Here is a 27,937-nt window from a genome sequence, read left to right as displayed (position 1 = left end):
GAGTAACGTCAGAGAAATTTCTGTCAGGACTTTTGATCATTGCTAAAGGTGCCTCAGGGCTCCATCTTGGGCCCAATTTTGTTTTCCATCTACATAAATGATGTGGCCAAAGCTACTGGTGCCTCACCTCTATGCTGATGACACCATTATTTACTCCACTGGCCCATCACTTCACTCTGCTGCATCTACTCTTCAATCCAGCCTTACTTCAATCCAGGAGTCTTTTCATGACCTTCGCTTATGCCTCAATTCCAAGAAAGTAAAATGTTTGCTATTCAACCAGACAAACAGGGTCTCCAGCCCCCAAAGATCACCTGTGCAGATGGCTCAGATCTGGGGTTTGTCTACTCCTACAAGTACCTTGATCTCTGGATGTACTCCTCACTTTCTTTGACTGTTCACGTCAATATTCTACAGGCTGAAGTCAAACCTAGACTGGGGTTCCTTTTCCGTAAAAAGGTCTCCTAAGAATTCTTAAAAGAATTATTAAAGTATCTATCTATCTATCTATCTATCTATCTATCTATCTATCTATCTATCTATCTATCTATCTATCTATCTATCATCTGTCCATCATCCGTCCATGTTCCGTCCATCTATCTCCTTTACATACTCTGTGAAAACGACCATCTTCCCCATGTTTGACTACGATGATGTCATCTATAAAATGGCCCTAAGTGTTTCCTTAACAGGCTTGATGTCCTCCATCACTCATCCATCCGTCCAACCAGGCGACTCCAGCACTGACTTCTAACCATGTACCAGAACTTATCAGGGCAGACACCTCAGTACCTCTCCAACCTTCTACACCCCTCCCATAACTACCAGCTGAGGTCAAAAATGATCCTTTAATGCACCCAAACAGACTTAAAAGCTGCATAAGTGAGAACATCTTCAGGAAGTTATCACAAAGTGGTTTCTTTTGTTTTTGTTGCACTCAGAAGGGGGAAAAAAACGTTTAGAAGGCAGAATGTCCAAGATGCTGCTGCAGAAATCCCTATAGTAATAACATCAGTAGTGATCAGCTGTGGACTCGCCTGGTCCAGGACGTAGAAGAGGCTGTCGTAGACGTCGCTCTGGGTGTAGACGGCCACGCTGTATTCGTCCTCATCCACGCCGCTGTAGTCCTTCAGGAAGAGATGTTTGAGCGCCATCGTGTTCTCCTCCTTGTAGGAAACCACCAGCTGGTTGTTGAGGCCGAACAGGACAAGCTGTCGGGAAACGAGAACCGACCGGACATGTTTGATAATCCAGAGTGGACGTAAAATACACGGAAAATATAAAGCCACAAAAACATTTTAATTTAGGTCCGAACACCAAGTTTTAAAGGCCTAAAAGTACTTGAAAACACGTGAACATTTCATATTTTATGGAACTTGGAGCCAAAATTATGCCATAGCGCCACATGGAAAATTTCAAACAGATTCCACTATTAGTTTGTGTCACTTACAGCTATTAAATTTGGTAGGCGTATGTAAATTGTCACAAAGCACAAAAATGTAATTGACACCCATACCTAAAACACAACAGGAAGTCGGCCATTTTGAATTATGTGACATATTTTGGACGATTTCTTTACCAATTTTTGCACATTTTCAAAAGCTATAAGCTTAAACAAGGTAACCCAGACAGAGTTGTACTCCAGGCCTGGGTGATCAAAAGTTATCAAAATGTTCCAAAAAAGTGTGACGGAGTGGAAATGGCGGCTGTTGGAATTTCAGCATTGCGCCATGAAACAGGAAGTTCTGTGTAACTGGCCAATACATGCTACAATCTGCCTCAAACTTTACATGTGTGATCAGAGTCTGATGAATTCTATAGACCAAAATATGATCACAGAGAGAGCGCCACCTGGTGGATGGGTCACCATGAAACAGAAAGTGCTCTCTAACTAGCCTGTACGTGTTAATATTTATGTGCAGCACCACAGTCAGTGTGTAATATTTTGATTAATTGTGTAATATTTCATTTTCAGGTACAACACTGTCGATTTAATGTGCAATATTTTTATTTTCATCTCATTTTTCAGGTGCAATATTTCACTTTCATGTGTAATATTACTTTTTACCTCAGTTTTTTTTTTGCCAGTATTACTTTTTAGTTTACATTCCAGCTTTATTTTAGCTCAGTTACGGTAATTCAGTCCTGTAACGTACTTAAATCTTACTGCTTTTCTACTTCTGCATTTCTTTTATTATGTTATTAGTTACATAACTTTACTGAGCAACATCTGGGACCAGAACTTCCTTCAGGATTGATAAGGTTTTATCTTATCTTATGTTCATTTTTATGTGAAGTGCTGCTGATACACTTGAAGTTTCCCCTCAGAGGATCTTCTTATTTAACTGTCTGACAGAACGATGATGTAGAACCCTCTAACTTGAATTAGTCAGAATGTTTTTGCACATCTTAGATCCATCCAGAGCTCAATCCCGGTTCCAGTGACCTCCTCTGGGTGGATCTTCTAATCTGCAGCTAAACCCAGAGCTCATACCTGAATGGTGATCATGACGATCTTCAGGATCTGGACTCCCATCTTCCAGGGGATGGTCCGCCGGGCCCGGTACTTCTCACACGGACTCATGAAGTAATACCGGAGGTCATCTCTGAGGTTCTGCTCCTTGATGACATCCTGAGTCAGACCAGAGCTGCAGGAAAACAAACAGAATACGACTGAAAAATGGAAGCCTCAAAGTTTCAGAAAATAAAAAATCTTCATGTTCCAGCTGTTAGTTCTCTGAATTAATCCTTAAAGCAGCAGAACAGGATTAAAAATAGGTTTAAAGTCAGAAAAAGAACCTGGAAGCAGCAGAGAATCTCTAATTTGGAACCAAATCTACAGAAAAACCATGAAAATATCAGTTTCCACTGATGCTCTGAGTCCTTCCAGTCCTGAGGTTATGATCAGGAAAACTCATCAGGAACCAAACTGATGCCTGAAATCATTCAAATAATGACTAAACTTCTTCATGTTTTCATGGTTTTCTGTAAATTTGGTTCCAAAAAACTTTCTGCTGCTTTAATGTTCTAATTCTGACCTTAAATTCATTTCTTTTTCCTGTTCGGCTGCTTTAAGGATTCATTCAGTGAACTAACGGCTGAAAATGAGTCTGAAACAAGAAGAATATTTTACATTTTCTGCAAAATTTCCAACACACAGTGTTAAATTACTCCGTTAAGGTTCAGTTAAACTCCACTGTTCTGTCCTGGATGCAGAGGTTCCTAATGTCAAGGAGGTTTTTATGGATCTTTTTCCTTAAATTCTTTATTCTTTATTATTTACTATTATTATTTATTATTCTTTATCTGAGTTCACAGAAGAGTTTCTATTTTTTATTCTATTCTTTAATTTTTTAGTGAATATTTGAATTTCAGGCGTCAAGTTGATTCCTGGGCTGCTCAGCGGACTAGTGGTTAGCACTGTCGCCTTGCAGCAAGAAGATCCCCGGTTCAAATCCCAGCCTGGGCCTGGGATCTTTCTGCATGGAGTTTGCATGTTCTCTCTGTGCATGCGTGGGTTTTCTCCGGGTATTCCAGCTTCCTCCCACAGTCCAAAAACATGCTGAGGTTAATTGGTTACTCTAAATTGCCCGTAGGTGTGAATGTGAGTGTGATTGTGTGTCTGTATATGTAGCCCTGTGACAGACTGGTGACCTGTCCAGGGTGTCCCCTGCCTTCACCCGAGTCAGCTGGGATAGGCTCCAGCACCCCCCATGACCCTCGTGAGGATAAAGCGGTGTATAGAGGATGATGGATGGATGTTGATTCCTGGGGTTCTTCAGCCTCTGTTAAAGAACATCCAGGACAGAACGGTGAAGTTCAACAAAACCTAAATTAATTATTTTAATGTTTTATTCTAATGTTCTAAAAATTGTATTCTAATTTTGTAATACTTAATTTTCTAATATTTTATCATAATATTTAAATATTTTATGCTAATATTTTATTTTAATATATTTTTATACTATTGTAATATTTTATTCAAATATTTTATTCTAATATTTTATTGGAATATTCTAGCACCTTATCTTGATATTCTGCGATTTTATTTTAATGTTTTTACTCTGATATTCTAATATTTCATTCTAATATTTTAGTATTTTATCTTAATATTTTAGTATTTTATCTTAATATCTGACTATTTTATCCTAATATCTGACTATTTTATCCTAATATTTGACTATTTTATCCTAATATTTTAATGTTTTATTGTAATATTCGACCATTTGCTGCAGCTTTTGGGCTAAAAGCAGAAGTGAAATAATTATTTGTGCTGTTTTTCAGGAACTGGATGTTCTGAACTCTGCTGCTGGTTCAAGTCCAAGGTTCGTTCAGTTTTAGTCCAACAGCTTCAATATCTGAAGTTTCACTTTCAGCTCCTCAAACACACCAACGATCAGAAAACGATCAATAATCTGATCAGGAAGTGATCAATAATCTGATCAGAAACGTCAGCTGTTAGAGTTTAATCATTCAGCTGCTCAGCTCCAGATGTTCTGTTTTTTAAAATTTATTTAAACCCCAGAAGCGCTGTTTGAGCTCCGCTTATTAAAATCAATAAATCAATAATCACCTGGTCGAGTTGTTCCTCTCCAGATACCGAACCAATAACTCCATGATCGATCACCTCCAGCTGATCAGAGCTCGTTCCAGGACCGACAGAGAAGCTCAAGTTCTGCGGCGTGAACGCGCAGCTTCCAGCCGGCCAATCAGGAAACGAGCTGCAGGGGGCGCGCAGGTGTTCAACCCACGGGGGGAGGACCGGAGGAGGACGGAGAGAGACCCGGAAAAACCAAGGAAAACTATTAAATATTATATTACTGCAGCTCAGACAGGAAAAGTCTGACAGAAAGCTAACATTATTTACTGACATTATTATTATTATTATGATTATGATAATTATTATTATTATTATAATTATTATTATTATTATTAGTAGTAGTAGCAGTAGTCGTTGTTGCCTTTACATGTTTGTTTTTTAAATATTACCAAAAATTAGTACTTTAAATGTTTATTTTATTTCATATTATTGCCCAAATAATTATTCTCATTTCCATCCACTTTGTTGTTCAATTTTAATATTTGAAAATTGTATTATGTATATATATATATATATATATATATATATATATATATATATATATATATATATACACACACATTTTAATTACAGATTATTGAGTTTATTTTAAACTATATTGAGAAAGAATAATGTATTTATAACTTTCTTATTGCCTGAATTCTTACTCTGACTTCTATTCACCTTGTTGTTCATTTTTATTATTTTATCCATTTTTTAAAATGTCTTATAACTAAAATATTTCTTCTAATTATTTCTGTTAATAATATAATTATTAGCTTTAAAATGCCTCGTTTCATTTATATTCAATAATAATAATATGAATAATAATAACAATAAATAATAAAACTAATAAAATTAAAGAACAAATATTTAAAAGCTGAAAATAACATAAAAAATATATACAATAATAATAATAACCTTAAACCTGTTTCCAGGATTCAGTATCTCCAGAAATAAAACTAAAAAACAAAAGATTAAATCCTGTGAGGTGGAAATTACTTCAGGTCAAACGCGTTAATCTGCACGTTTGACGACTCAACCTGAAGTATTTCCACCTCATTTAATCACAAATTACGACTCCAGAACTTCATATCACAGACATTTATCTTCAGGATGATTTCTGTATTTTAAAAACAACAACAGAACAAATTCATGTGAACAAACACTAAAAAATAAGAGTTTTATTTAAACAGCAGCTTCAAATGCATGAGAAGAAAAATTACCAAAGAAATCAGACATGATTAATAGATCTGCACTGATAAAAAATAAACTGAAAACAAACGAGGACACGCAGAATTAATGTGCAACACTAACGCATGTTTTAGCTTTTCTCATTGTTTAACTTCAACCATCTCCTGAGGTAAACGTCTTCCTGGCCAGCAGCTAAACCAACCGACAGAATCACCGCTTCGTCTGTCAATCTGGAGCTACAGAATCTGTAAACCGTAAAAACACAGAAACACAAACCAGTGAGCCGGAAGCTTTCATTCTTAGAATTCAGTCAAAAACATTCTTCTTCTGTCTCACTACTCTTCAACACATTCATTTATATTTGGGCTATTTTTGCCTCGATTTTGTGTCTTTTTGTGGTGATTATATATTTCTTTGTGGTGATTTTAGGTTTCTTTGTGGTGATTTTGTATTTCTTTGTGGTGATTTTACGTTTTTTTGTGGTAATTTTATGTTTCTTTGTGGTAATTTTATGTTTCTTTGTGGTGATTTTATGTTTCTTTGTGGTGATTTTATGTTTTTTCGTGGTAATTTTAAGTTTCTTTGTGGAAATTTCAGTCATTTTGTTTTGATTTTATCATTTTAGGATGGAAAAATTAGAACCTATTTTGTACAATTTCTGAGTAATTTTGGAAAAATTACAACACATTTTGGACAGATTTTAAGTAGCTGTGAATGACTTTTGAGATACCTTGGACACATTTTGCTTTAAATGTAACCGTCAGGTCATTTTGGATCATTTCTGACTGATTCTGGAAAGATTTTGGATGATTTTTCAGGCGTTTTGAACTAATCATACCCTGTTTTGGACCAGATTTGAGAAATTTTAAACACATTTTTGCATTTTGGACAAATTCTGACCTATTTAGGACAGAGTTTGATCAAAACTTTTTCCTTTTTTTCAGTGATTTCCATTTTTTAGGGGAATTTTGCTGATGGTGGGTTGATTTTGTGTCTGCGGAAATTCTTGTGGCGATTTTCTCTCTTTTTGGTAATTTTGGACAGATTTTAATTCATTTTGAATGATTTTCTACACATTTTAGTCAAATTATGACCTATTTTGGACAAAACAAAACCTTTTTTTTCAGTGATCTCCAGTTTGTGAGGGTAAATTTGCTGATGTTGGGTTGATTTTGTGTCTTTTTGTGGAGATTCTGGGCAGATTTTAAGTAATTTTAAATGATTTTCCAGACATTTCGGACAAATTGCAACCTGTTTTAGACAAGATTTTGCTTTAAAGGTGACTCTCACGTCCTTTTGTACAATTTCTGAGTAATTTGGAGAAATTATGGCCAATTTCAGACAAACTACGACTAACTGGACAAATTTTCAGACGTTATGGATGACTTTTTAGACATTTGGGCAAATTATAACCTGTTTTGGACCAGTTTTGGAGAAATTTGGGCAATTGTTAAGTCATTTTGGACAAATTATGACCCATTTTGGACAAAGTTTGAGCAAAACACCATTTTTTTCAGTGATTTTTAGCTCTGGGGTAACGTTGCCTGTGTCAGGGTTAATGTCTCTTTTTGCTGAAATTTTGCACCATTTTGTGGTGATTTTTCTCTTTTTGTGGTGATTTTAGACTAACTTATTTTGGACAGATTTTAAGTAATTTTAAATGATTTTCTAGACATTCTGGATAAATTGCAACATGGTTTAGACAAGACTTTGCTTTAAAGGAAGCTGTCAAGTCACTGTGGACAATTTCTGAATAATTCTGGACAAATTTGGCGACACTTTGGATGTTTGTCAGACATTTTGGACCAATTTTGGAGAATTTTGGGCAATTCTTAAGTCATTTTAGATGGTTCTTGAAACATGTTGGACAAATTCTGACTTGGATTTTGGACAGATTTGAAGTAATTTTGAATTATTTTAAGTCATTTTGGACAAATTCTGAAACAATTGTGGATGATTTTAGCCAATTCTCAAGTCATTCTGGATGGTTATTGAGACCTTTTGGACAAATCATGACCTATTTTGCAGAAATTCTGAGTAATTTTGGAGAAATAAAATCTGTCCAAAATAAGTCGTTAAGGAGTTTTGAAACATTTTTGGGGACATTTTGGACAAGATTTTGCTTTAAAGGTAACTGTCGGGCCATTTTAGACAATTTCTGGGTAATTTTGAAGAAATTATGACTAATTTTGTATATATGTTGAGACATTTTGCACAAATTCTGAGTAATTTTGGAGAAATTATGACTTATTTTGGACAGATTTTAAGTAATTTTGAATGATTTGAGACATTTTGGACAAATTTTGGACACATTTTTGCTCTCGATGACACCATCAAGTCATTTTGGACAATTTACGAGAAATTTTGAGACATTTTGGATAAATTATGACTTATCTTAGACAGTTTGATCTAAACACCTTTTGTTTCAGTGATTTTCAGTTTTTGGGGTAATGTTGCTGATGTTGGGGTTGATGTCTATTTGTGGAAATTTTGCATCATTTTGTGGCGATTTTGGATAAACTGCAACTTATTTTGGACAAATTTTGGACACGATTTTGCTTTAAAGGAAGCTGTCAATTCATTTTCGACAATTTCTGAGTAATTTCAGAGAACTTACAACTTATTTTGGACAGATTTTAAAAACTTTTGAATGATTTTTGAGACATTTTGGACAAATTGAAAACTATTTGGGACCAGATTTTGCATTAAAGGTCATTTTTAAGTCATTTTGGACCATTTCTAATGTTGAACACATTTGGGATGATTTTTCAGACATTATCTGAACAGAATTTCTAAAATCTTTATCCTCTGTTATAAATGACAAAATACTGTTGTGATTCAAGATTTGAAGCCTGGATTGGGTTCGTTTTCTGGTTTCTTACTTTAGAAAAGTGTCACTTTTTAACCGACAGCTCAGTAAAAAAGGATGACGTGTTTCTACATCTGTGGTCTTCCTCAGAGCTTCATCTGACGCGTTGATGATGCTTTATCAGGTGGCCACGCCCCCTGCTGTCCAGGTGTTAGAAGATGCAGACCTCCTTGTCCTGGTTCCTGATCTCTGCGTCCTTAATCAGATGTTCTGATCCTCCCAGTCCATGATGTGATCATTTCTTTCCAGTGGTCGCTGATGCCGATTGAAGTTTTCTTGTTCCGTTTTTGTCTTTCTGTGATCTTGTGAGTCCTCCTTGCCGTTTCCTTTTCAGATTCTTTCTTGTGTTGTAGGATCTTCCTGTTTCTCTAATGGATGTTTTCATCTATGATGTTGGATTTATTGTCCGGTTCTGTTTTTATCTTTAGGGTGAACGAGTATCTGCTGGAGTTTAGTTTGTGGTTTTCCTGCTGTATTGATGTTCTTTCTTCATTATTTGTTCTGTGGGTTCTGTTATCGAATGTATGAAACGGTGACTATGTCTGTTTTTCTGTGTGTTTTAGCGTTTTCTCTTTATTTTTGGCTTATAGGGGATATTTTCAGTGTGAGGGCGTTCTTTATGTGGTTTTCCGCCTCCTGTTTGTCTCTAACAGAAAAAAGGCTTCCAATTATACTGCTGTTAATAAAATTAGCTGTAAAATGTTCAGTTTTACCTTTTTAACTGTGTGTGTACATATACATATATTACATTATATATCATTCATGTTTCTTGATTTTAATATCTATATATTCTCAAATTATTTTAGAAAAATAATGTATTTATAAATTATTATTAATTTTGCTAGTTTTTATTATTTCATTATCAGCTTTTAAATATTTGTTCTTAAACTTTTTGTTACATTAGTCATATTATTATTATTAATGTTACCTTTAAAATGTTTACTTTTAATTATTTCACTATATTGATTTTTATTTCAATATTTATATATTTTTAAATTATTTAAGAAAAAATCAAGTAAAAATAACCACATAAAGAACGCGTTCACACACTGCTAATATCCAACATGGGAGAAAAAAAACTAAAAGAAAACACAGAAAAACAGACATAATACATCAGATAACAGAACGAATAATGAAGAACATCAACACAGCAGGAAAACCACAAACAAAACTCCAGCAGATACAGAATTATCCTTCAAACATTCAGTCTCAGTTTTTAGTGGTTTCACATTTAACGTTCATGGATGCTAGCACTGGAATGAGACGTAGCTAACGGATTAGCTTCAGTCCAGCTCGGCTAGCTTACATCTAAACATTTAAACTCGGTCTGAATTAGCTCAGCTTGTCTTCCTCCGCTGCCTGAATGCAAATACTAAATCTGATGCTAGCGCTAGCTGGCATTAATAACAGATTGTTTAGCTTAATAAGCTAGCCTAACGCACAGCACAGCTAGCAGTTTAGCCTTTAGCTTATTATCTGGCTAGTTTACAAACCAAACTTCAAAAAGATAAAGTAGAGCCGGACAATGAATCCAATGTCATGCATGAAATTAAGCACAAATGATGCAAGAAAACAGGAAGATCATAAAACAGAAGAAAAAATATGAAAAGGAAACAACCAGACGATTCACAAGAACACAAAACCGAAGAAGAAAACTTAAATCAGCATCACGAACCACTGCAGAAGAAATGAAACTAAAGACTAAATGTCACCAAAAGGCCAAAATTACCACAAAGAAACACAAAATCACCACTAAAGGACAACATTTCCTCAAAAAGGGCAAAACAACCACAAAATAGGCAAAGTCACTCCAAGGACAAAAAGTCAAAGCAAAAAAGATGTAAAATCATCACAAAAAGGTGAAAATTACCACAAAACTGCTAAAGCACCACCACAAGAAGAGTTAGGTTTTATTTTACATCCACTGCAGGTGTCAAAGCTTAAAGACTAACTCTGTCTTTAGAAATGTTGAGTAATTTCTACCAAAAAAAGAAAAAAAAAATTGCCACAAAAATGAGCAAAATGACCCTAAACACTCAAGATAGACAAAAAAAAGCAAAATCACCACAAAAGGACACAATATTTCCTCAAAAAGTGCAATACAACTACACAATGATGCAAAATGTACACAAAAAGAGACTAAATTAACCCCAAAAACAGGCAAAATTATCCCAACCACTAAAAACTACAGCAAAAAAAGATGTAAAAACACCACCAAAAGGACCAAAATCGACACAAGAAGAGTTCAGCTTCATTTTACATCCACTGCAGGCGTCACAGTCTAAAACCGACTCTCTTTAAAAATGTGAGCAATTTTTAACCAGAAAAAGACACAAAATCACCACAAAAATGGACAAAATTACCCTGATAACCAACATCATGGACTGGATCAGAACATTGGAGGAGATTCAGGAACCAGGACCAGAAGTCTCCACCCTCCAGAGGGGGCGTGGCCTGTCTGACAGACCGGTCACATGATTAAAACGAAACGACATCACACATCAGGTGACCCTCGGAGAAAGCCCGAGGATGTAGTAGAAACTGTTGGTTAAAAAGTGACGCTGTTCTAAAGGTCTGAAGCTGTTTCCTCGTATTAATCCCGTCTTTTTCTCTGCCTTCCACCGTCCAGGAACGCCGTGATTCAACCGTAAGCGGAGCCGTTTCTGACATTTGCTTCCTCCCTGATGCCGGCTGCTGATTGGTCGATGGAGCGCTTCATAACCCCGGTCCAGGTGAGCAGGTGTGTGGATCAGTAAACCAGACAGTCGTTCATCTTCCTACTCCACCACCGGACTCGTCTCCTGGACCGGAGCTCCCACGGTTTCCACGTTTGTCAGCGAGACGGACGGAGCGTCTCCAGCCGAGGCCTCCAGGTCCTGCAGAGTGAAAAACACGACGCAGAATGATCACATTTCAGTTCACCCTCCTGTTGTCCTCATGGACGGCCACCAAAAAATATGGTTTCCTTGTCTGAGAAAAATCCAAAAATTCAGCAAAAGAATCCCCAAATTTATGAAAATTTGAAAAACCTTCAGGAAGAAAATTAAAATTATTTCTTAAAAGTTTTATTTTAAAAAATGGCCAGAAAATTCTTGTAAATATTTTTAAAAAATGAGTAAAGACCTTCAAAAAAATCCTAAAAATATCTAAAGTGATTCCATATATATCAGTAAAACTTCTCATATTCTATTAAGAAAAATCACCGGATTTTAGTGATTTTTATGTGAATGTTCTTAAGAAACATTTTTAACATTTCTTTTTGTTCAAAGATTTCCAAAAAACGTTGGAATGTGGACATCAGAAGTTTCACTGTGAAAATACTTTTTTTCTTCTTTCATTTATTCCATGACGGTTAGAATCCACTGAGTTATGATTTGTGTTATTTTAGAGACAAATGGACGAGATGGCAGCAACAAAAACATGAAATGCATAAAAAAATAAATATCAATTAGTTACTAAACACAAGACAAGATCAAAACACAAAAACAACAAAATAAAAAAATCCTCAAATCATTCCTCATCAGGATAAAATATAAGAAAATAATTATTTACCATCCCATTAGAGCAGCTGTGTTCAAAAACGTTGAATCATTTTTAAACAAAAAGACAGAAAATCACCACAGAAATGGTCTAAATTACCGCAGACTCAAAATTGATCCCAAAAAAAGACACAAATCACCACAAAAAGACTGAAATTACCAGAAAAACAAAATCACCACAAAAAGACACAAAAAAAATCAATATAACCACAAAAACATGCAAATTTCTACAAAAACAGGCAAAATCACCCTAAAGACTAAAAATCGCTCAAAAAAAAAAAAAAAGAAAAAAAAAAGATGCAAAATCCCTACAAAATGGTGAAAGTCACCAGAGGTAGGTTTAGGTTTAATATTACAGTCACTGTAGGTGTCACATTCTAAAGAATACGTCGTGTTTTTGAACATCAGTATTATGGGATGTAAAAGAAATGCAAATAAAGCCAAATACATGAATTACTAACTGGCTAAACACAAACAAGACAGCTATGATTGAAACACATCAAGATGAAATATTATTAAATAATTATTTACCAATTTATGTTGCGTGTGATTTTTCACCGTCCCATTAGAGCATGCACAACGCTGGAGCATTAAAACACAAAATGAGTCACATTAAGAAGCAGCTTACGTATGTCTGACTAGATTTACAGTGTGTATGGAAAGTATTCAGACCCCTTGAAATCTTTCACTCTCTGTGTCATTGCAGCCATTTGGCAAAATCAAAAAAGTTCATTTTATTTCTCATTTCCCATCTTGACAGAAAAAAACAGAAATGTAGAAATTTTTGCAAATGTATTAAAAAATAAAAGCTGAAATATCACATGATCAGAAGTATTCAGACCCTTTGCAGCGACATTCATATTTAACTCACATGCTGTCCATTTCTTCTGATCCTCCTCCAGATGGTTCTGCTTCTTTATTGGAGTCCAGTTGTGTTTAATTAAACTGATTGGACTTGATTAGGAAAGGCACACACCTGTCTATATAAGACCTTACAGCTCACAGTGCATGTCAGAGCAAATGAGAATCATGAGGTGGAAGGAACTGCCCAAGGAGCTCAGAGACAGAATTGTGGCCAGGCACAGATCTGGACAAGGTTACAAAAGAATTTCTGCAGCACTCAAGGTTCCTCAGAGCACAGTGGCCTCCATAATCCCCAAATGGAAGAAGTTTGGGACGACCACAACTCTTCCTAGACCTGGCCGTCCAGCCAAACTGAGCAATGGTGGGAGAAGAGCCTTGGTGAGAGAGGTAAAGAAGAACCCAAAGATCACTGTGGCTGAGCTCCAGAGATGCAGTCAGGAGATAGGAGAAAGTTCCACAAAGTCAACTATCACTGCAGCCCTCCACCAGTCGGGGCTTTATGGCAGAGTGGCCCGACGGAAGCCTCTCCTCAGTGAAAGACACATGAAAGCTAGGGATGGGAATTTCGACTAATTTCTGAACCGACTAGTCGCTAATTTTATTGGCGACTAGTCGGTTCGGAAAACTTGCAATTTAACCCTTTAAGCGCCAAAGTCGCAATATTGTGACAAGCAACATTGCTGAACATAACAAGCCATAGCTTCAGATATACTGCCTCGTGTGCCTCATGTACTGTACACCAGGAGATGGCGGACATCTGGAACTTCAATCTAAACATCAGTTGTGGGCGTGTTTTCATTCAAAGTTTTGGAGTTTACAGAGTTTGAAAACCGAGGAGACGAGACTCGCCGTCGGAGCGTATCAGAGCGCAAGACGGCACATTTTAGAGTGAGAAAACTCACCGTACCGAGAGGTCTGGTCAACGCTGACAAAGTACTTTGTCAAGTAATGGCTTACTCATATTCTGAAGAGGAATATTCACCCTCTGATGAAGATGTTCAGTCGTCCACTGAGACAGAAAGTGCCGCTGCGTCTGTGCATAACGGCAGCGGGTCGGTGCGCCATGACAGTCCACGAGCAGCACATACTGGAGCCGATGCTTTGCTTCGGGGTGGTAGGAAGGGATGTGGTGCGTGTAGCTGGAGTGGTCCAAACACCGCTAATGATGAGGGGGATAGCGGGGGTTGAAAAAAGAGACAAGCATATGCTACTGGCAGGATCAACCAGGTAGCCCAGACGGGACGAGCGTGCGGCGCACGGCCGAGCATAGAGCTGCATGGCGGCGCACGGTCGGGGACAAGGTGCTTGATGCTTAATGCAGCGTTTAACCGACTAGTAAAATACTAAACGTTTAATAAATAAGTAGGCGGTTAAACGATTAAACGAATAGTCTGCACATCCCTAATGAAAGCCCGCATAGAGTTTGCCAAAAAACACATGAAGGACTCCCAGACTATGAGAAATAAGATTCTCTGGTCTGATGAGACCAAGATTGAACTTTTTGCTGTTAATTCTAAGCGGTATGTGTGAAGAAAAGCAGGCACTGCTCATCACCTGCCCAATACAATCCCTACAGTGAAACATGGTGGTGGGAGCATCATGTTGGGGGGGGTGTTTTTCAGCTGCAGGGACAGGACGACTGGTTGCAATTGAAGGAAGGATGAATGCGGCCAAGTACAGAGATATCCTGGAGGAAAACCTCTTCCAGAGTGCTCAGGACCTCAGACTGGGCCCAAGGTTCACCTTTCAACAGGACAATGACCCTAAGCACACAGCTAAAATAACAAAGGAGTGGCTTCACAACAACTCTGTGACCGTTCTTGACTGGCCCAGCCAGAGCCCTGACCTAAACCCAATTGAGCATCTCTGGAGAGACCTCAAAATGGCTGTCCACCAACGTTCACCATCCAACCTGACAGAACTGGAGAGGATCTGCAAGGAAGAATGGCAGAGGATCCCCAAATCCAGGTGTGAAAAACTTGTTGCGTCATTCCCAAGAAGACTCATGGCTGTACTAGCTGAAAAGGGTGCTTCTACTCAATAATGAGCACAGGCTCTGAATACTTCTGACCATGTGATATTTCAGTTTTTCTTTTTTAACACATTTGCAGAAATTTCTACAGATGGGGTGCTGAGTGTACATTAATGAGAAATAAAATGAACTTTTTTGATTTTGGCAAATGGCTGCAATGACACAGAGAGTGAAAAATTTCAAGGGGTCTGAATACTTTCCGTATCCACTGTATCTGCAGGCAGTGTAAATGTCTGACTAGATTTATCTGCAGGCCGTGTAGAAGCAGCTCACCTGAACGCTGCGTTCCCTCTCTGGTCTCCGTTCTGCTCCGTCTCCGTCATGTTCATCCGGAGAAAGCTTCAGTTTTCTTGGTTTATTCTCTGGTTTCGGTGATTCTGTGGGTGTAGTTTGAGCTGCAGTCGCTTCTTCCGGCTCCATCAGCTCTCTTTCTGAATCTGAATCTCTGTCCTCTCGCCTCGCAGCGTCGGTTTCGTCCTCGCTGTATCGAGGGTCGGCCGTTCTCAGCGTCTCCACCACCACTCTGGGCGGCTCCTTCCTGGGCCGGTCGGGTCGCCTCCGGTGCACGTCGTTCCCGGCGGCGTCCGGTCGGCGTCGCGGTGCGTGTTGAGGTGACGGTGCCTGTCTGGGTGCAGGTCTCGCTGCAGGTCTGGGTGCTGCTTCAGGTCCAGGTGCGTCCCCTCCGGCTAACTCGTCACGGTCCTCGTTCCTCAGGTACCGTGGTTGCTGTGGTTGCCGTGGCTCCAGCTCTGGAGGAGGAGGAGGATCCCTTCGAGGGCGTCGCAGAGGAGCCATGATGCCGTACTGGAAGGCAGCCTGCACGCTTCCATACATACACACCTGGAGACAACAAAAAAAAAGAGAAAAATCACCACAAAAGGACATAAAATGTCCACAGAAAGAGACAAAATCAACCCCAACATCGACAAATATACCCTCAAAAACTGAAAATCATTGCAAAAAAAGATGCTTTGCTCAAACTTTGTCCAAGATAGGTCATAATTTGTCCAAAATGTCTCAAGAAGCATCCAAAATGACTTCAGAATTGTTCAAAATTGGTCCAAGAGGTTATAATTCGTCCCAAAAAAAAAAAAAAAAAAAATCAACCAAAACGATTTGAGAACTGCCCAAAATTTATCAGGTTACAGATCACAATTTGACCAAAATGTTTAAAAAATTGTCTCAAAATTTGTCAGAATTTGTTAAAAATTACTCAGAAAATGTCCAAAATGATTTGACAGTTACATTTAAAGCAAAATCTTGTCCAAAAGTTCACCAAAATGTCTCAAAAATCAATAAAAATTACTTCAAATCTGTCCAAAATCACCACAAAAACAGAAAAATTGCCATAAAATCACTGTTAAAAAGATGTTCTTCTGAAACTTTTTCCAAAATAGGTCATAATTTGTCCAGAATGTCTGAAAAGTCATCAAAATGTCTCAAAAATCATTCAAAATTACTAACAATCTGTCCAAAATAAGTTGTAATTTCTCCCAAATTACTCAGAACTTGTGCAAAATAGGTTGTAATTTGTCCAAAATGTCTTAAGAACCATCCAAGATTATTTGAGAATTGCAAAAACATGTTAAAAAAATCTCAAAATTGATCCAAAACAGGTTAGAATTTCTCCAAAATGTCTCAAAATTTGTCCAAAATGACTTGACAGTTACCTTCAAAGCAAAATCTTGTCCAAAATGTCTCAAAAATCGTTCAAAATTACATAAAATCAGCCTCAAATAAGATGTAATTTCATAAAAAATACTCAAAATTTGTGCAAATCGGTTAAAAATTTGTCCAAAAACGACAAAATCACCACAAAAAAGGCCAAAATTAACAGAAGGTTTGATAGAGCTGTGTGAACGCCTGCAGAACGGTAAAAACCAGAGTACAGGATGATTCACAGAGATGTTTACCACGACGGCGATCACGATGACAAAGAGCACCGGGATCTGCAGCGTCACCGGCAGATCCTTCAGCAGCGCTCGCAGGAACTCGCTGATGCCCTGACCGATGTGCTTCAGCGGCTCGGTGATGAAGGTGGTGACGGTGACGGCGATGGCCTGAGCACAAAGAGACGCTTAGATTTAACCGCCGACAAACAGGCAGCAGCAGAGACAGCAGAACAAACACCCACCTTGGTCGGAGGCACCAGCAGAATGGGGTTGACCATGAGGACTTCATAATATCTCTTACAGGGATCGTCCTGAAGCGTCCAGGTGCTTCTGTACCACTCTGCAGCAGAAATAAACAGTCAGAAAAACACTGCATGCCTGGAATCACTCTGTTACCGCATTATGAAGTAAATATTAACTAAAAAAGGATTTAGTCTCATTCCCTGTAGGTCTGAATTCAAAAACGATGGACATTCTTTTACTACAAAAGGAGAAAATCAACTCTAAAATAAGCAAAATTACACCAAAGGCTGCAAACTGCCAAAAAAAAGGCAAAATCACCACAAAAGAAGACAAATTTTTCATAAAAAACAATATAACCACAAAAAGATGCAAAACTTCCACAAAAAGAGAAAAAAAAATTAACCTCAAAATAGGCAAAATTAGGCCAAATACTCAACACTGCTGCAAAAAAGATGCAAAATCGTCACAAAAGGACACAAAATTTCCTGAAAGAGTACAATATAAAAACAAGAAGATGCAAAAATGTTCAAAAAGACACAAAATCAACCCTAATTTAATCAAAATTATTCCAAGGACTTCAAACTGCAAAAAAAAAAACCCAAAAACATCCAAAATCACCACCAAATGACTGAAATTATCAGAAAGAAACAAAAGCACCACAAAAGGACAGAAAGTTTTAAGAAAAAAATTCAATATAACCACAAAATGATGCAAAAATATCCACAGAAAGAGACGAGATCACCACAAAAATGGGAAAAATTACTCCAAAGACCCAAATTTGAAAAAACAAAACATGCAAAATCACCACAAAATGACATAAAATTTACCAAAAAATTCAATACAACCACAAAATTATGCAAAAATGTCCACAAAAACAGACAAAACTCAACCCCGAAATGGGCAAAATTACTCCAAAGACTAAAAATTGATGCAATAAAAGACACAAAATCACAAGAAATGGGCAAAATCACCACAAAAGGATGCAGAATTTCCACAAAAAGAGACAAAATCCACTTCAAAACAGGCAAAAACACCCTCATAAACTAAAAATTGCTGTATAAAAGGATGCAAAATCACCACAAAATGGCTGAAATAACCTCAAAGAAACACAAAATCGCTGCCAAAAGTATTGAAATTGACACAAGAAGAGACAGTGGATCAGGTGGTACAGCGGATCAGGTGGTACAGCGGGTCGTCCAATGATCGAAGGGTCGGCGGTTCGATTCCCGCTCTCGCCTCGTCATGTGCTGCATGCCGAAGTTTCCTTGGGCAGGATTCTAAACCCCGAATTGCCCACCAGTGACGGTTCCACTGGTGTATGAATGTATGCTGACTGATGTTGCTGGTTGATTAGCAACCTGCACATTAGTGTGTGTCTGGGTGAATGAGAGCAATTGTTGTAAAAGCGCTTTGAGTACTCTGATGAGTAGAAAAGCGCTATATACCATTTACCATTTACAAAAATCTACACCAAAATAGGCAAAATTAAAGCAAAGGCTCAAAATTGCGGGGAAAAAAACATGCGAAATCACTACAAAACTGCTAAAATTACCAGAAAGAAACAAAAGGACATAAAATTTACCAAAAAAAAAAATCAATATAACCTTAAAATGATGCAAAATGATGCCACAAAAAGAGATAAATTCCACCCCAAAATAGACAAAATTACTACAGACTAAAAATTGCTGCAAAAAGAAGCAAAATCACCACAAAAAGGATGCAGAATGTCCACAAAGAGGCAAAAATCAACTTCGAAATATGAAAAATTACCCTCAAAACCTGAAAATCACTGCAAAACAGGATGCAAAATCACCATAAAAGGGTTGAAATTGACACGAGAAGAGACAAAAATCTACCCCAAAATAGGCAATATTACCACAAAGACTCAAAATTGTGGAAAAAAAAACATGCACAATCACCACCAAAAGGGCCAAAATTACCACAAGAAGTGCTAGGTTTAATTTTACAAACAAAAGACTCAAAATTACCACAAAAATGGGCAAAAGTACTTAAGAAATTCCAAATTGCTAAAAAAAAAAAACATACCAAATTACTACAAAATGACTGAAATTACCAGAAAGAAACTAAATTTCCACAAAAAGTGCAATATAACCACACAATGATGCAGAAATTCCACTAAAAGATGTAAAATCACAACAAAACTGCTGAAATTACCACAAGAGACAAAATCACCACCAAAAGGGCCAAGAGACACAAGAAGGGTACAGCTTAACTTTACAACCACTGTAGGTGTCACAATCTAAAGACTAAGACCTGTTTTTGAGCATCAGTATTATGGGATGTATCACAGTTTGAACAGTAAAACTGCAGCAGTTTAACGTCTATGACACAGAGTCCTAGAAACAGTCATTGGTAACCTGGATGTGTTTCTGTTTTCTGATCATTCACCAGAGAAAACTTCAAAAAGCTCATTCTGGGTGAACTTTAAAGGCTGGTTTGGGATCTGCTTGTTGTTGTTTTCTGTTTCTTCTGAGCAGCAGCACCACAGCGGAAGTCCTGACAGTGAAGCATGGAGGTGGAAGTGTGATGCTATGAGGCTGGAGAACATTTTAAAAAGTGCATTCTGGGTAAACTTTCAAGGCTCGTGTGTGATAAATGTTTGGTCAGAACTAGTAAAAGACAATGAAAGGATCATTTTTTACCAACATCTGATCCTAGAATCATCTAACAGACAGGATTTCTTCTGTGTCTAAACAGTTTTCTAGGAGTTAAGATGTGCTTTCAAATCTGTCTCCTGCACTTATGAGCTCAACAATGTTGAATGTATTCACAGCATGAGGATAGAATTGTGCATATCTTCATTAAAAGTTGAAGGTATCGTAGAAAGCTGCGTACATTTACTGGAATCACCCTGATATGAGGCGTGTTTTGGTGTCGGTTTACCTGTCAGACTGTCCGTCCAGTCAATCCTCTTCACTCCGGTGCATTTGTCATTGAAACTGTCCATCTTCACTACGTTGTTCTGGTGTTCAGCAAAAGCAATCTGAAACAAAGACATTAAAGCATCTTCATTTCACCAACTGTGAAGGAAACTGCGAAGGTTATAACGGCCTTAAGACGGGCAGACGCTGCAGGAGATGAGATATAGTCTGTTCTGATGTTCAGTTGTCTCCATGTTAGTCTGTGATCTAAATGGGACCTTCTCCCAACTACGATATCCACCCAGAGATCAGATGGTTTGTGTTACTTCTTCCATCATTTGGAGCCTCAAAGCTTCATCAGTACAGCAGATAGACACGTGACAGCAACCACATCAGTTTTACATCCACTGCAGGTGTCACAATCTAAAGACCAACTCTGTCTGCAGAAATGTTGAGTCATTTATACCAAAAAAGGACACAAAAACAACCCCAAAACAGGTAAAATTACCCCAAAGACTCAAAATTACCACAAAAAAGGAAAAAAAAATCACTAAAAAAGGACACAAGCTTTCCACAAAAAAACACAATATAACCACAAAAACATGAAAAAATTCCCACAAAAAGAAACAAAATCAACCACAAAATAGGCAAAGTTACCCCAAGGACTAAAAATCACAGCAAAAAAGACGAAAAATCACCACAAAAAAAACAAAAACAAAAAAAAAAGCAAAACCAAAAGGGCCAAAACTGACACAAGAAGGGTTAGGCTTAATTTTACATCCACTGCAGGTGTCAATGTCTGTAGACCAACTGTCTTCAGATATGTTGGGTCATTTTTATGAAAAAAAAGAGGCAAAATCATCACAAAAATGAGCAAAATTACCCTAAAGATGCCACAAAAGGACACAAAATTTAAACAAAAAATGCAATATAATCACAAAAAGATGCAAAAGTCCCACAAAAAGAGACAAAATCAACCCCAGAAAAGGCAAAATCAGCCTCAAGGACTAAAAATCACAGCAAAAAAGTAAAGAAAATCCCCACAAAATGGTGAAAATTGACATAAGAAGACTAGTTTTAAGCAGACTAGTTGTCTCCATAGTAGTCTGTAATCTAAATCTGACCTTCTCCCAACTACAGTATACACCCAAAGACCAGACAGAATCCTCAGAACTGCTGCTCTGTTGGTGTCACTTCTCCTGATGTCAGTAAACCTTACTCAATCTCTCGACCTCGATGAAATTCCACAACACAAAGTAAACAAAGGTGGACAGAGCTCCTCTTCACCTTGTACAGATAGAACCAGTTCCAGATGACACTGACGGGGAAGCAGATCATCAACAGTCTGATGAACTGCGTGAACCAGGAGATCCTGGACCACAGCTCGGTGCAGATGAGGGCCACGATGATCAGGAAGCCCATCCCGATCTGGAGAGAACAACGAGATCGGTTACACAAAGCCCCAGCACACGATATACAGAAAAAAACATTAAGAAAACAGAAGTTAAAAAGTAAATAGCTACGCAGAAGAACTGTTGTATAAATACAGGAGGTCCTCGACTTACGTCAGAGTTCTGTTTCCACGGATCAATGTAAGTCGATTTTTGCCTTAAGTCAGAACATTTTACCAGAAGATAACACAATATTGTTGTTGATGTTTCAACGTTTGTGGTTCAGTTCCAGATTTACCTAATGTCAGTGAACGTGCCATGTTTAGCGAGCTCACCTTGACTTTTATATTTAAAGGCCCATCTAGGGACAAGAGTTGGAAATTAGCATTTGCTATAAACTCTCTGTGCAGCACATCAGATTCATGCTTAGTGATGGAACTATGTTAAACTGCATCGTCCCTATCAAATAAATAAATTCAAATCAAATCAAACCTCTGATTGGCTTAGAGTCAGCAGCAGAGAGAGCTGGGAACGGCGGCTAATTCTGGAGCTAAGTTATGGGGTTTTTCTACTTATTCTGGAGCTAAGTTCTGGGGTTTTTCTAGGTATTCTGGAGCTAAGTTATGGGGTTTTTCTAGTTTTATTTTTATTGTATATTTTACCCCTTGGACGGATTATTGGTAGCTTTAAAAATGTATCCTACCACCTCTATGCAGACGATATTCAAGTCTATTGTTCTTTTAAAGAGTCTGAAATCCATCGTTTATCATCACTTCTAGAATGTGTGACCTGCATCAAAGACTGCTTGCCTCAAACTGCTTGCAAATAAATTGTAATAAGACTGAAACACTCATTCTTGCTCCCGATAACCAGATTGCACATATTAAGCAGCATCTTGGTTCACTTGACGCATCTGTCAAATCCAGCCTTAGAAACCTGGGGGTTGTATTTGACCAGGCCATGTCCTTTGAGGCGCACAGTAAGCAGCTTGTGAGAAATTGTTGTTATCACTTAAGAAACATCTCGAAAAATGCTGTCAAAGAAGGATTTGGAAATGGTTATCCATGCTTTTATATCTTCACGGTTGGACTATTGTAACTCTGTTTTTTCTTGTTTAAATCAGACCTATCTTGAAAAGTTACAACTAGTCCAAAATTTGGCTGCCAGACTGTTGACTGGAACTTCCAAAATGTCCCATATCACTCCTGTGTTATCAGCCTTACACTGGCTCCCTGTCAAATTCAGGATTGATTTTAAGATTTTAGTTGTCACCTTCAGGGCTTTGCATGGTCAAGCTCCACATTATATCCTGGAGATGCTGACTCCTTACTCTCCTGGTCGTGCTCTTCGTTCCTCAGGTCAGAACCTGCTTGTAATCCCTCGTGTAAACTTCAGAACTTGAGGACAGAGATCTTTTCAGTTTGTGGCCCCCACGTTGTGGAATGCTTTGCCTTTGTCTCTGCGTTTTGCAGAATCTGTGGACTCTTTTAAAAGTGGACGGAAGACACTGTTGTTAGAAGAGCATTTGGTTGATATTTTTCTGATTTTGTTTTATATATGTATTTAAAATTGTTCTCGAGTATTTTATTGTAAAGCACTTTGTGATTTTTATCTGTGAAAAGCGCTTAAGAAATAAACTTTACTTACTTACTTAGTTATTCTGGAGCTAAGTTATGGGGTTTTTCTAGTTATTCTGATGTAGTCCTGTGACAGACTGGTGACCTGTCCAGGGTGTCCCCTGCCTTCACCAGAGTCAGCTCGGATAGGCTCCAGCACCCCCGCGACCCTAGTGAGGATAAAGCGGTGTATAGAGGATGGATGGACAGTTCTTCTGGAGCTAAGTTATGGGTTTTTCTACTTATTCTGGTGTTGGCTATGGCCCACAGTAGAACCCTCTGTGCTCATTTTGTTTCATTCTTGGTCATTTTCAGTCCCTTTTGTGGTAATTTTAGGTGTTTTTGTGGTCATGTTGCACTTTTTGCAGTCATTTTGCATGTCTCTTCATTTTGTGTCTTGATATAACTATCTGTCTCACTGACTAATTTTGTGTTTTTCTGTGGTCCTTTAGTGTCATTTTTTGTCCTTATGTGTGTTTTTGTGGTCATATTGTGTCTTTTTGTGGTTGTTATGTATGTCTTTGTGCTTATTTTGCTTCTTTTTTGGCCATTTTCAGACTGTTTTGTTGGTATTTTATGTCTTTTTGTGGTCATTTTGTGCCTTTTTATGGTCGTTTTCACTCTGTGGTCATTTTGCAACTTTTTCTAGTTATTCTGGCGTTGGCTACGGCCCACAGTTGCCTGTGTGAAGGTTCAATAAACCAGCAGAGAATCAGATAAAGTCTCACTCATTCATCACACTGTTTTTACAGCGTGACCCGTGTTGGTTGGTGTTTCTGTTCCCAGCGTTTTATTCTGTCTAATTTCACTTCCATGGAGACAGCTTTCCTTTTCTTCCAGCATCAGAAGAGCCTGACTTATGCTGGGAGCCATAATGAAGGACAAAAAGTTAGTGAATGTAGCACAATCCAAGGTGGCGTACAACCAGAGAATGGAAACAAAGCCGTCTGATAGCGCCGCATAAAGACGTATTCATCCGCTCCAATCGTCAACTAGTTCCATGTAACCAGTTCTGCTGTAACGATGAAACGCCACAGGTGGATGACGTCGTAAACCGAGGACCTCCTGTACTCTTGAAAACCTAGAGAAATCTTTTCTAGAGCTTCTGTATAAATAAGTATAAAACGGTTCCAATTTATGAGTCTCACTTCAGCTACATCCAAAACAGACCAAAGTACGATCAATCTGAACACAAAGAGAGTGACAGAAGCATCTAAAGCATCATGAAAACAGACTTTACATTCATGAACGAGGTTACCTTTAACACTGTGTCGAGCTCCACGCCAAACGTGTCTTCAAAACGCCACTTCCAGGCCTCATAGTCGTGTGGTTTGAGGTCCACCAGTAACTGACTGATGGCGTTGTCCAGAGCTCCTGTCCTCCAGCGGTCTTCACCCTCCAGGAGAGTCTGGATCTCCGTCATGGCCTGTCGGGACAGTTTGATTTTGGCGTCGTAGAAGACGTCTGAGGAGTCACTGGGCTGTGGAGAAAAAAAACGGTCTTTTTTTTATTTTTTGGCAAATCATCTTCATATGTTGTTAAATGTCAACATGAAGACAACATGGAGCAGCTTGTAACTTTGCACGTCTAAAAACAACTTACAGGAGGACACTACAAACACCAGATTCTGTGCTCCGACAAACATTTGGTCAAAATATCTAAAAACTGGAACCTTGTCTGGTCAAACTTTCCTCACATCAGATTCTACTGATGTTAGAGCCTCAAAGGTTGGAGAAATTTAAACCAAAGTCTGGATTTTAGTAGAAATATAGATCTATTCATAAAAGCACATTTACAGGAGGTCACAATACCACACAAATTTGAAAATATTGCAATTCTCTAACTGCAAGGACAAATAACAGAATACTACCTTCTGTTGGAGTCAATCAATCACCTGAATCTACTGGAAATAACTCAGTCTGTGTCCACATCAAATTTCACAGCTCTGTGGATTTTATTTGAGGAGACACTGAATCATAAATGTGGCGTTCCAGTTAAGATGTTGAGCTAAATTCATAAAAGAGGAATGCAACGTTCTCAAAATTCTGCCAAAATGTTTTTAGAACTTCCTTTTTGGCTCAAATGAAGATGTAGTGCTGTGAAAAAGTATTTACCCCCATCTCAAAATCTTATTTTTTTTAAATATTTCCCCCATTTAAATGTTTAAGACCATCAAGCAAATGTAAATATTAGACAAAGATAACCAAAGTAAACACAAAATGCAGTCACACCACTGAATTTATGAAGACGGAACAGAATCTGTGATACATTTTCTCAGTTCTTTCAGAGCCGACATTGAACATGATGAGAGCACTGACCTCACCAACTCTTTGGATGTTCTTCAGGAGTCTGCTCAGGAACCTCTTGAACACCGGGTTGCATGTAGGCTGCTGGGACATGAGCGTTATCGTCTTCTTCTGGTCCTCAATCTGAACGAAAACAAAAATTTATTTTATTATTATTTATTCCCACGACAAACAGCGGGACAGAGGCTCGTTTCCAAGAAAACTGTACAAATGTTCAGTCATATTAGACACATTTTGAGTCATTTTAACATATTTCAATTAATTGTGGGCTAGTTTTGAGTCCTTCTGGACAATTTTCAAGACATTTTGTCCAAATTTGAGTGCATGAAGACTCGTGTTCACTCTTGCAGCTAGTTTTCCAATTCATTTTGGACAATTTAAACAAGTTTTTGTCATTGTGGATTAATTATGAGTCATTTTGGACAAGTTTGGAGTCATTTCAGACACATTTTGAGCTATTCTGAACACCTTTTAATTAATTCTGGACTGGTTGCCGGTCCTTCTGGACAGTCTGCAAGGAATTTCGGCCAAGTTTGAGTGCATGGAGACTCTTGTTCACCCTTACAGCAGAGCATTTGGTGAGTTTTGCTCATGGTTCAGACATTTTAGGCTTTTCAAGTCAATCTGGACAATCTTTGGACACATTTTGAGTATTTGTGGACAAGTCTGTTTTTTTGTTTGTTTTTTTTACAAATATTGAACTAATTTTCAACTCATTTTGGACAATTTTAACAATTTTTGGACAATATTCTAATCGTTTTGGACAAGTTTCAATTGTTCCGATAGGTTTTGAGCTATTCTGAACACATTTTCATTAATTCTGGACTAACTTTGAGTCCTTCTGGATGATTTTCAAGGATTTTTGTCAAAGTTTAAGTGCATTAAGACTCTTACAGCAGAACATTTGGTGAGTTCCGTTGGCGGTTCAGACATTTTAGGGTTAATCACAAACAGCTGTGGAAAGTAAATAAACTTGATGACTGTAAGGGAGCTGCTCATTCTGATTGGTTCACTTGGAAAGCGAGGGGGCGGGGCTTCACAGAGCCGGATGACTATTGGTTCATGCTACATAGCAGTTGGGTTTCTCACTAGCATGTATAGCTGAGAGGCTAACTAGCTTCGGGAGGCTTTAAGGGAAGTCAAAAGTGAACAGTCTATTCCAATTTAAATGGATTTTCCCCACATGAGACCTTTAATGTGCCGATAAAGGCGATTAAAGTGGAAGCGACCACCAACCTGTTTCTGTAGATCCACTACTTTTTTGTTGCAGCTGCTGACTTCCGCCTCCTCCTGAATGTATTCTCTTCTTCTGGTGGCCACATTACTGTAGATGGCTGGCTGTGGGACAAACACACACACAGATATTTATACTGTACATGTCACAGCAGCATAACAGGACATCAAATACTCATCTGAAAACACTCCACCTCAGCGGGCTTCCTCATCTTCTGGGTCCCCGGGTCGTAGTTGAGCATATCGTACGGGTCCAGCCACTCGTCGTCAACCTGCTGACCCGCCGTAGACACCAATAAGCTCCACACCAGGACGATGAAGAGCATCCTGGCCGCTCAAGAGAGGACTTTCCCTGTCAACCGCCTTCCGTCAGGCCGCTGCAGAGGCTGGATCCGAGAGGGACTTCCACGAACTTGAAAGCTAACGTGGACGGACCCAGCTAGCTACGATAGCAGGGTCTAAAACTGAAACCAACACGTTTAAACCATAGACTGTACAATAAAGATTATTTTTATTATGCAGTCTATGGTTTAAACTGCCGCAATATCCCGAATATTAAAGATTTTCACCTAAACGGAATAACTTCACCGTTGGAAATTCAAACAGAAGCTTACTGCACTAGGAGCTGCTTTACGGCACAAACACGGGACGCAATTTACGTAAGCGCAAAGGCTCACGGGCAGTGTAGTTTGATCGGAACCTCCACATTAAAAAGTGCGCTTTTCACCAACAATGGAGTGAAAGTATTTAGTCTCCACTTAATTAGCAACATTAAAACTACAAATTAGAACTCCTTGCCAATTAAGTTAGTAAATACACACTACTCGCACGTGACTGATGACGTTCGGCGCTTCGGACGCGCTTCGTCGTTTCATATGGTTTCAAAAATGTTTCAAAGTGTTTCATTGGCTCAGAGAGTTTCGTGCGTCCCGTCCTGAGCCAATGGCAGCTCGACACAAGTCTGACAGTTTAGAGTGGTTTGGTGAAAAACAAGTTACATAAGCATGCAGTCAAAAGGCTGCCACAAAAAAATAAATAAATAAATAAAAATAAAAAATCAGGAAATTAATGTGTAAATATAAAGACGAATAAATGAAAGAATAAATCTGTAAAAAAAAGAAGCAGGAAATATATATGTAAATATAAATAGAAATAAATAAATAATCTGTTAAAAGAAGTCAGGAAATAAATGTGTAAATATAAAGCGAAATAAATAAAAGAGTAAATATATAAATCTGTTTAAAAAGTCAGGAAATAAAGTGTAAATATAAAGAGAAATGAATAAACGAACAAATAA

The 27,937-nt window shown here is 38.1% G+C and overlaps 2 protein-coding genes across 4 annotated transcripts in view; both read right to left on the bottom strand.

The window, feature by feature from the left end:
* The window catches only part of mcoln2 (mucolipin TRP cation channel 2), a 31,355-nt gene extending 26,580 nt beyond the window's left edge, over window positions 1-4,775 (bottom strand). The window contains exons 1-3 of one of the 2 annotated variants that reach the window (XM_051947173.1): window positions 4,574-4,775; window positions 2,495-2,648; window positions 1,038-1,211 (exon numbers count right to left, since the gene is read on the bottom strand). In XM_051947173.1, coding sequence (XP_051803133.1) covers window positions 1,038-1,211; window positions 2,495-2,648; window positions 4,574-4,617 — 372 coding nt within the window. In that variant the 5' untranslated portion in view covers window positions 4,618-4,775. The remainder of the gene's footprint in view (window positions 1-1,037; window positions 1,212-2,494; window positions 2,649-4,573) is intronic. The other variant, XM_022218063.2, reaches the window with a different exon arrangement.
* Window positions 4,776-5,748: 973 nt separating this feature from the next.
* Window positions 5,749-27,285, bottom strand: clcc1 (chloride channel CLIC-like 1). Of its 2 annotated transcripts, XM_022218061.2 has the most exons (11): window positions 26,835-27,285; window positions 26,644-26,745; window positions 25,420-25,530; window positions 24,360-24,581; window positions 21,382-21,522; window positions 20,117-20,216; window positions 17,212-17,309; window positions 16,991-17,137; window positions 15,351-15,917; window positions 12,713-12,763; window positions 5,749-11,518 (listed from the first exon to the last, which is right to left on the bottom strand). In XM_022218061.2, the coding sequence occupies exons 1-11, from the start codon at window positions 26,964-26,966 to the stop codon at window positions 11,420-11,422; spliced, it is 1,770 nt and encodes a 589-aa protein (XP_022073753.2). In that variant the 5' UTR covers window positions 26,967-27,285; the 3' UTR covers window positions 5,749-11,419. The 2 variants fall into 2 exon arrangements, with proteins under 2 accessions (XP_022073753.2, XP_022073754.2); XM_022218062.2 differs by lacking the exon at window positions 12,713-12,763.
* Between the last annotated feature and the right edge of the window lie 652 nt (window positions 27,286-27,937).

The sequence above is a fragment of the Acanthochromis polyacanthus genome, chromosome 4, assembly GCF_021347895.1.
Source record: "Acanthochromis polyacanthus isolate Apoly-LR-REF ecotype Palm Island chromosome 4, KAUST_Apoly_ChrSc, whole genome shotgun sequence".
In the NCBI taxonomy this organism is placed as follows: Eukaryota; Metazoa; Chordata; class Actinopteri; family Pomacentridae; genus Acanthochromis; species Acanthochromis polyacanthus.
Note: the sequence above shows the minus strand (reverse complement) of the source record. Positions and strands in the feature narration are given on the sequence as shown.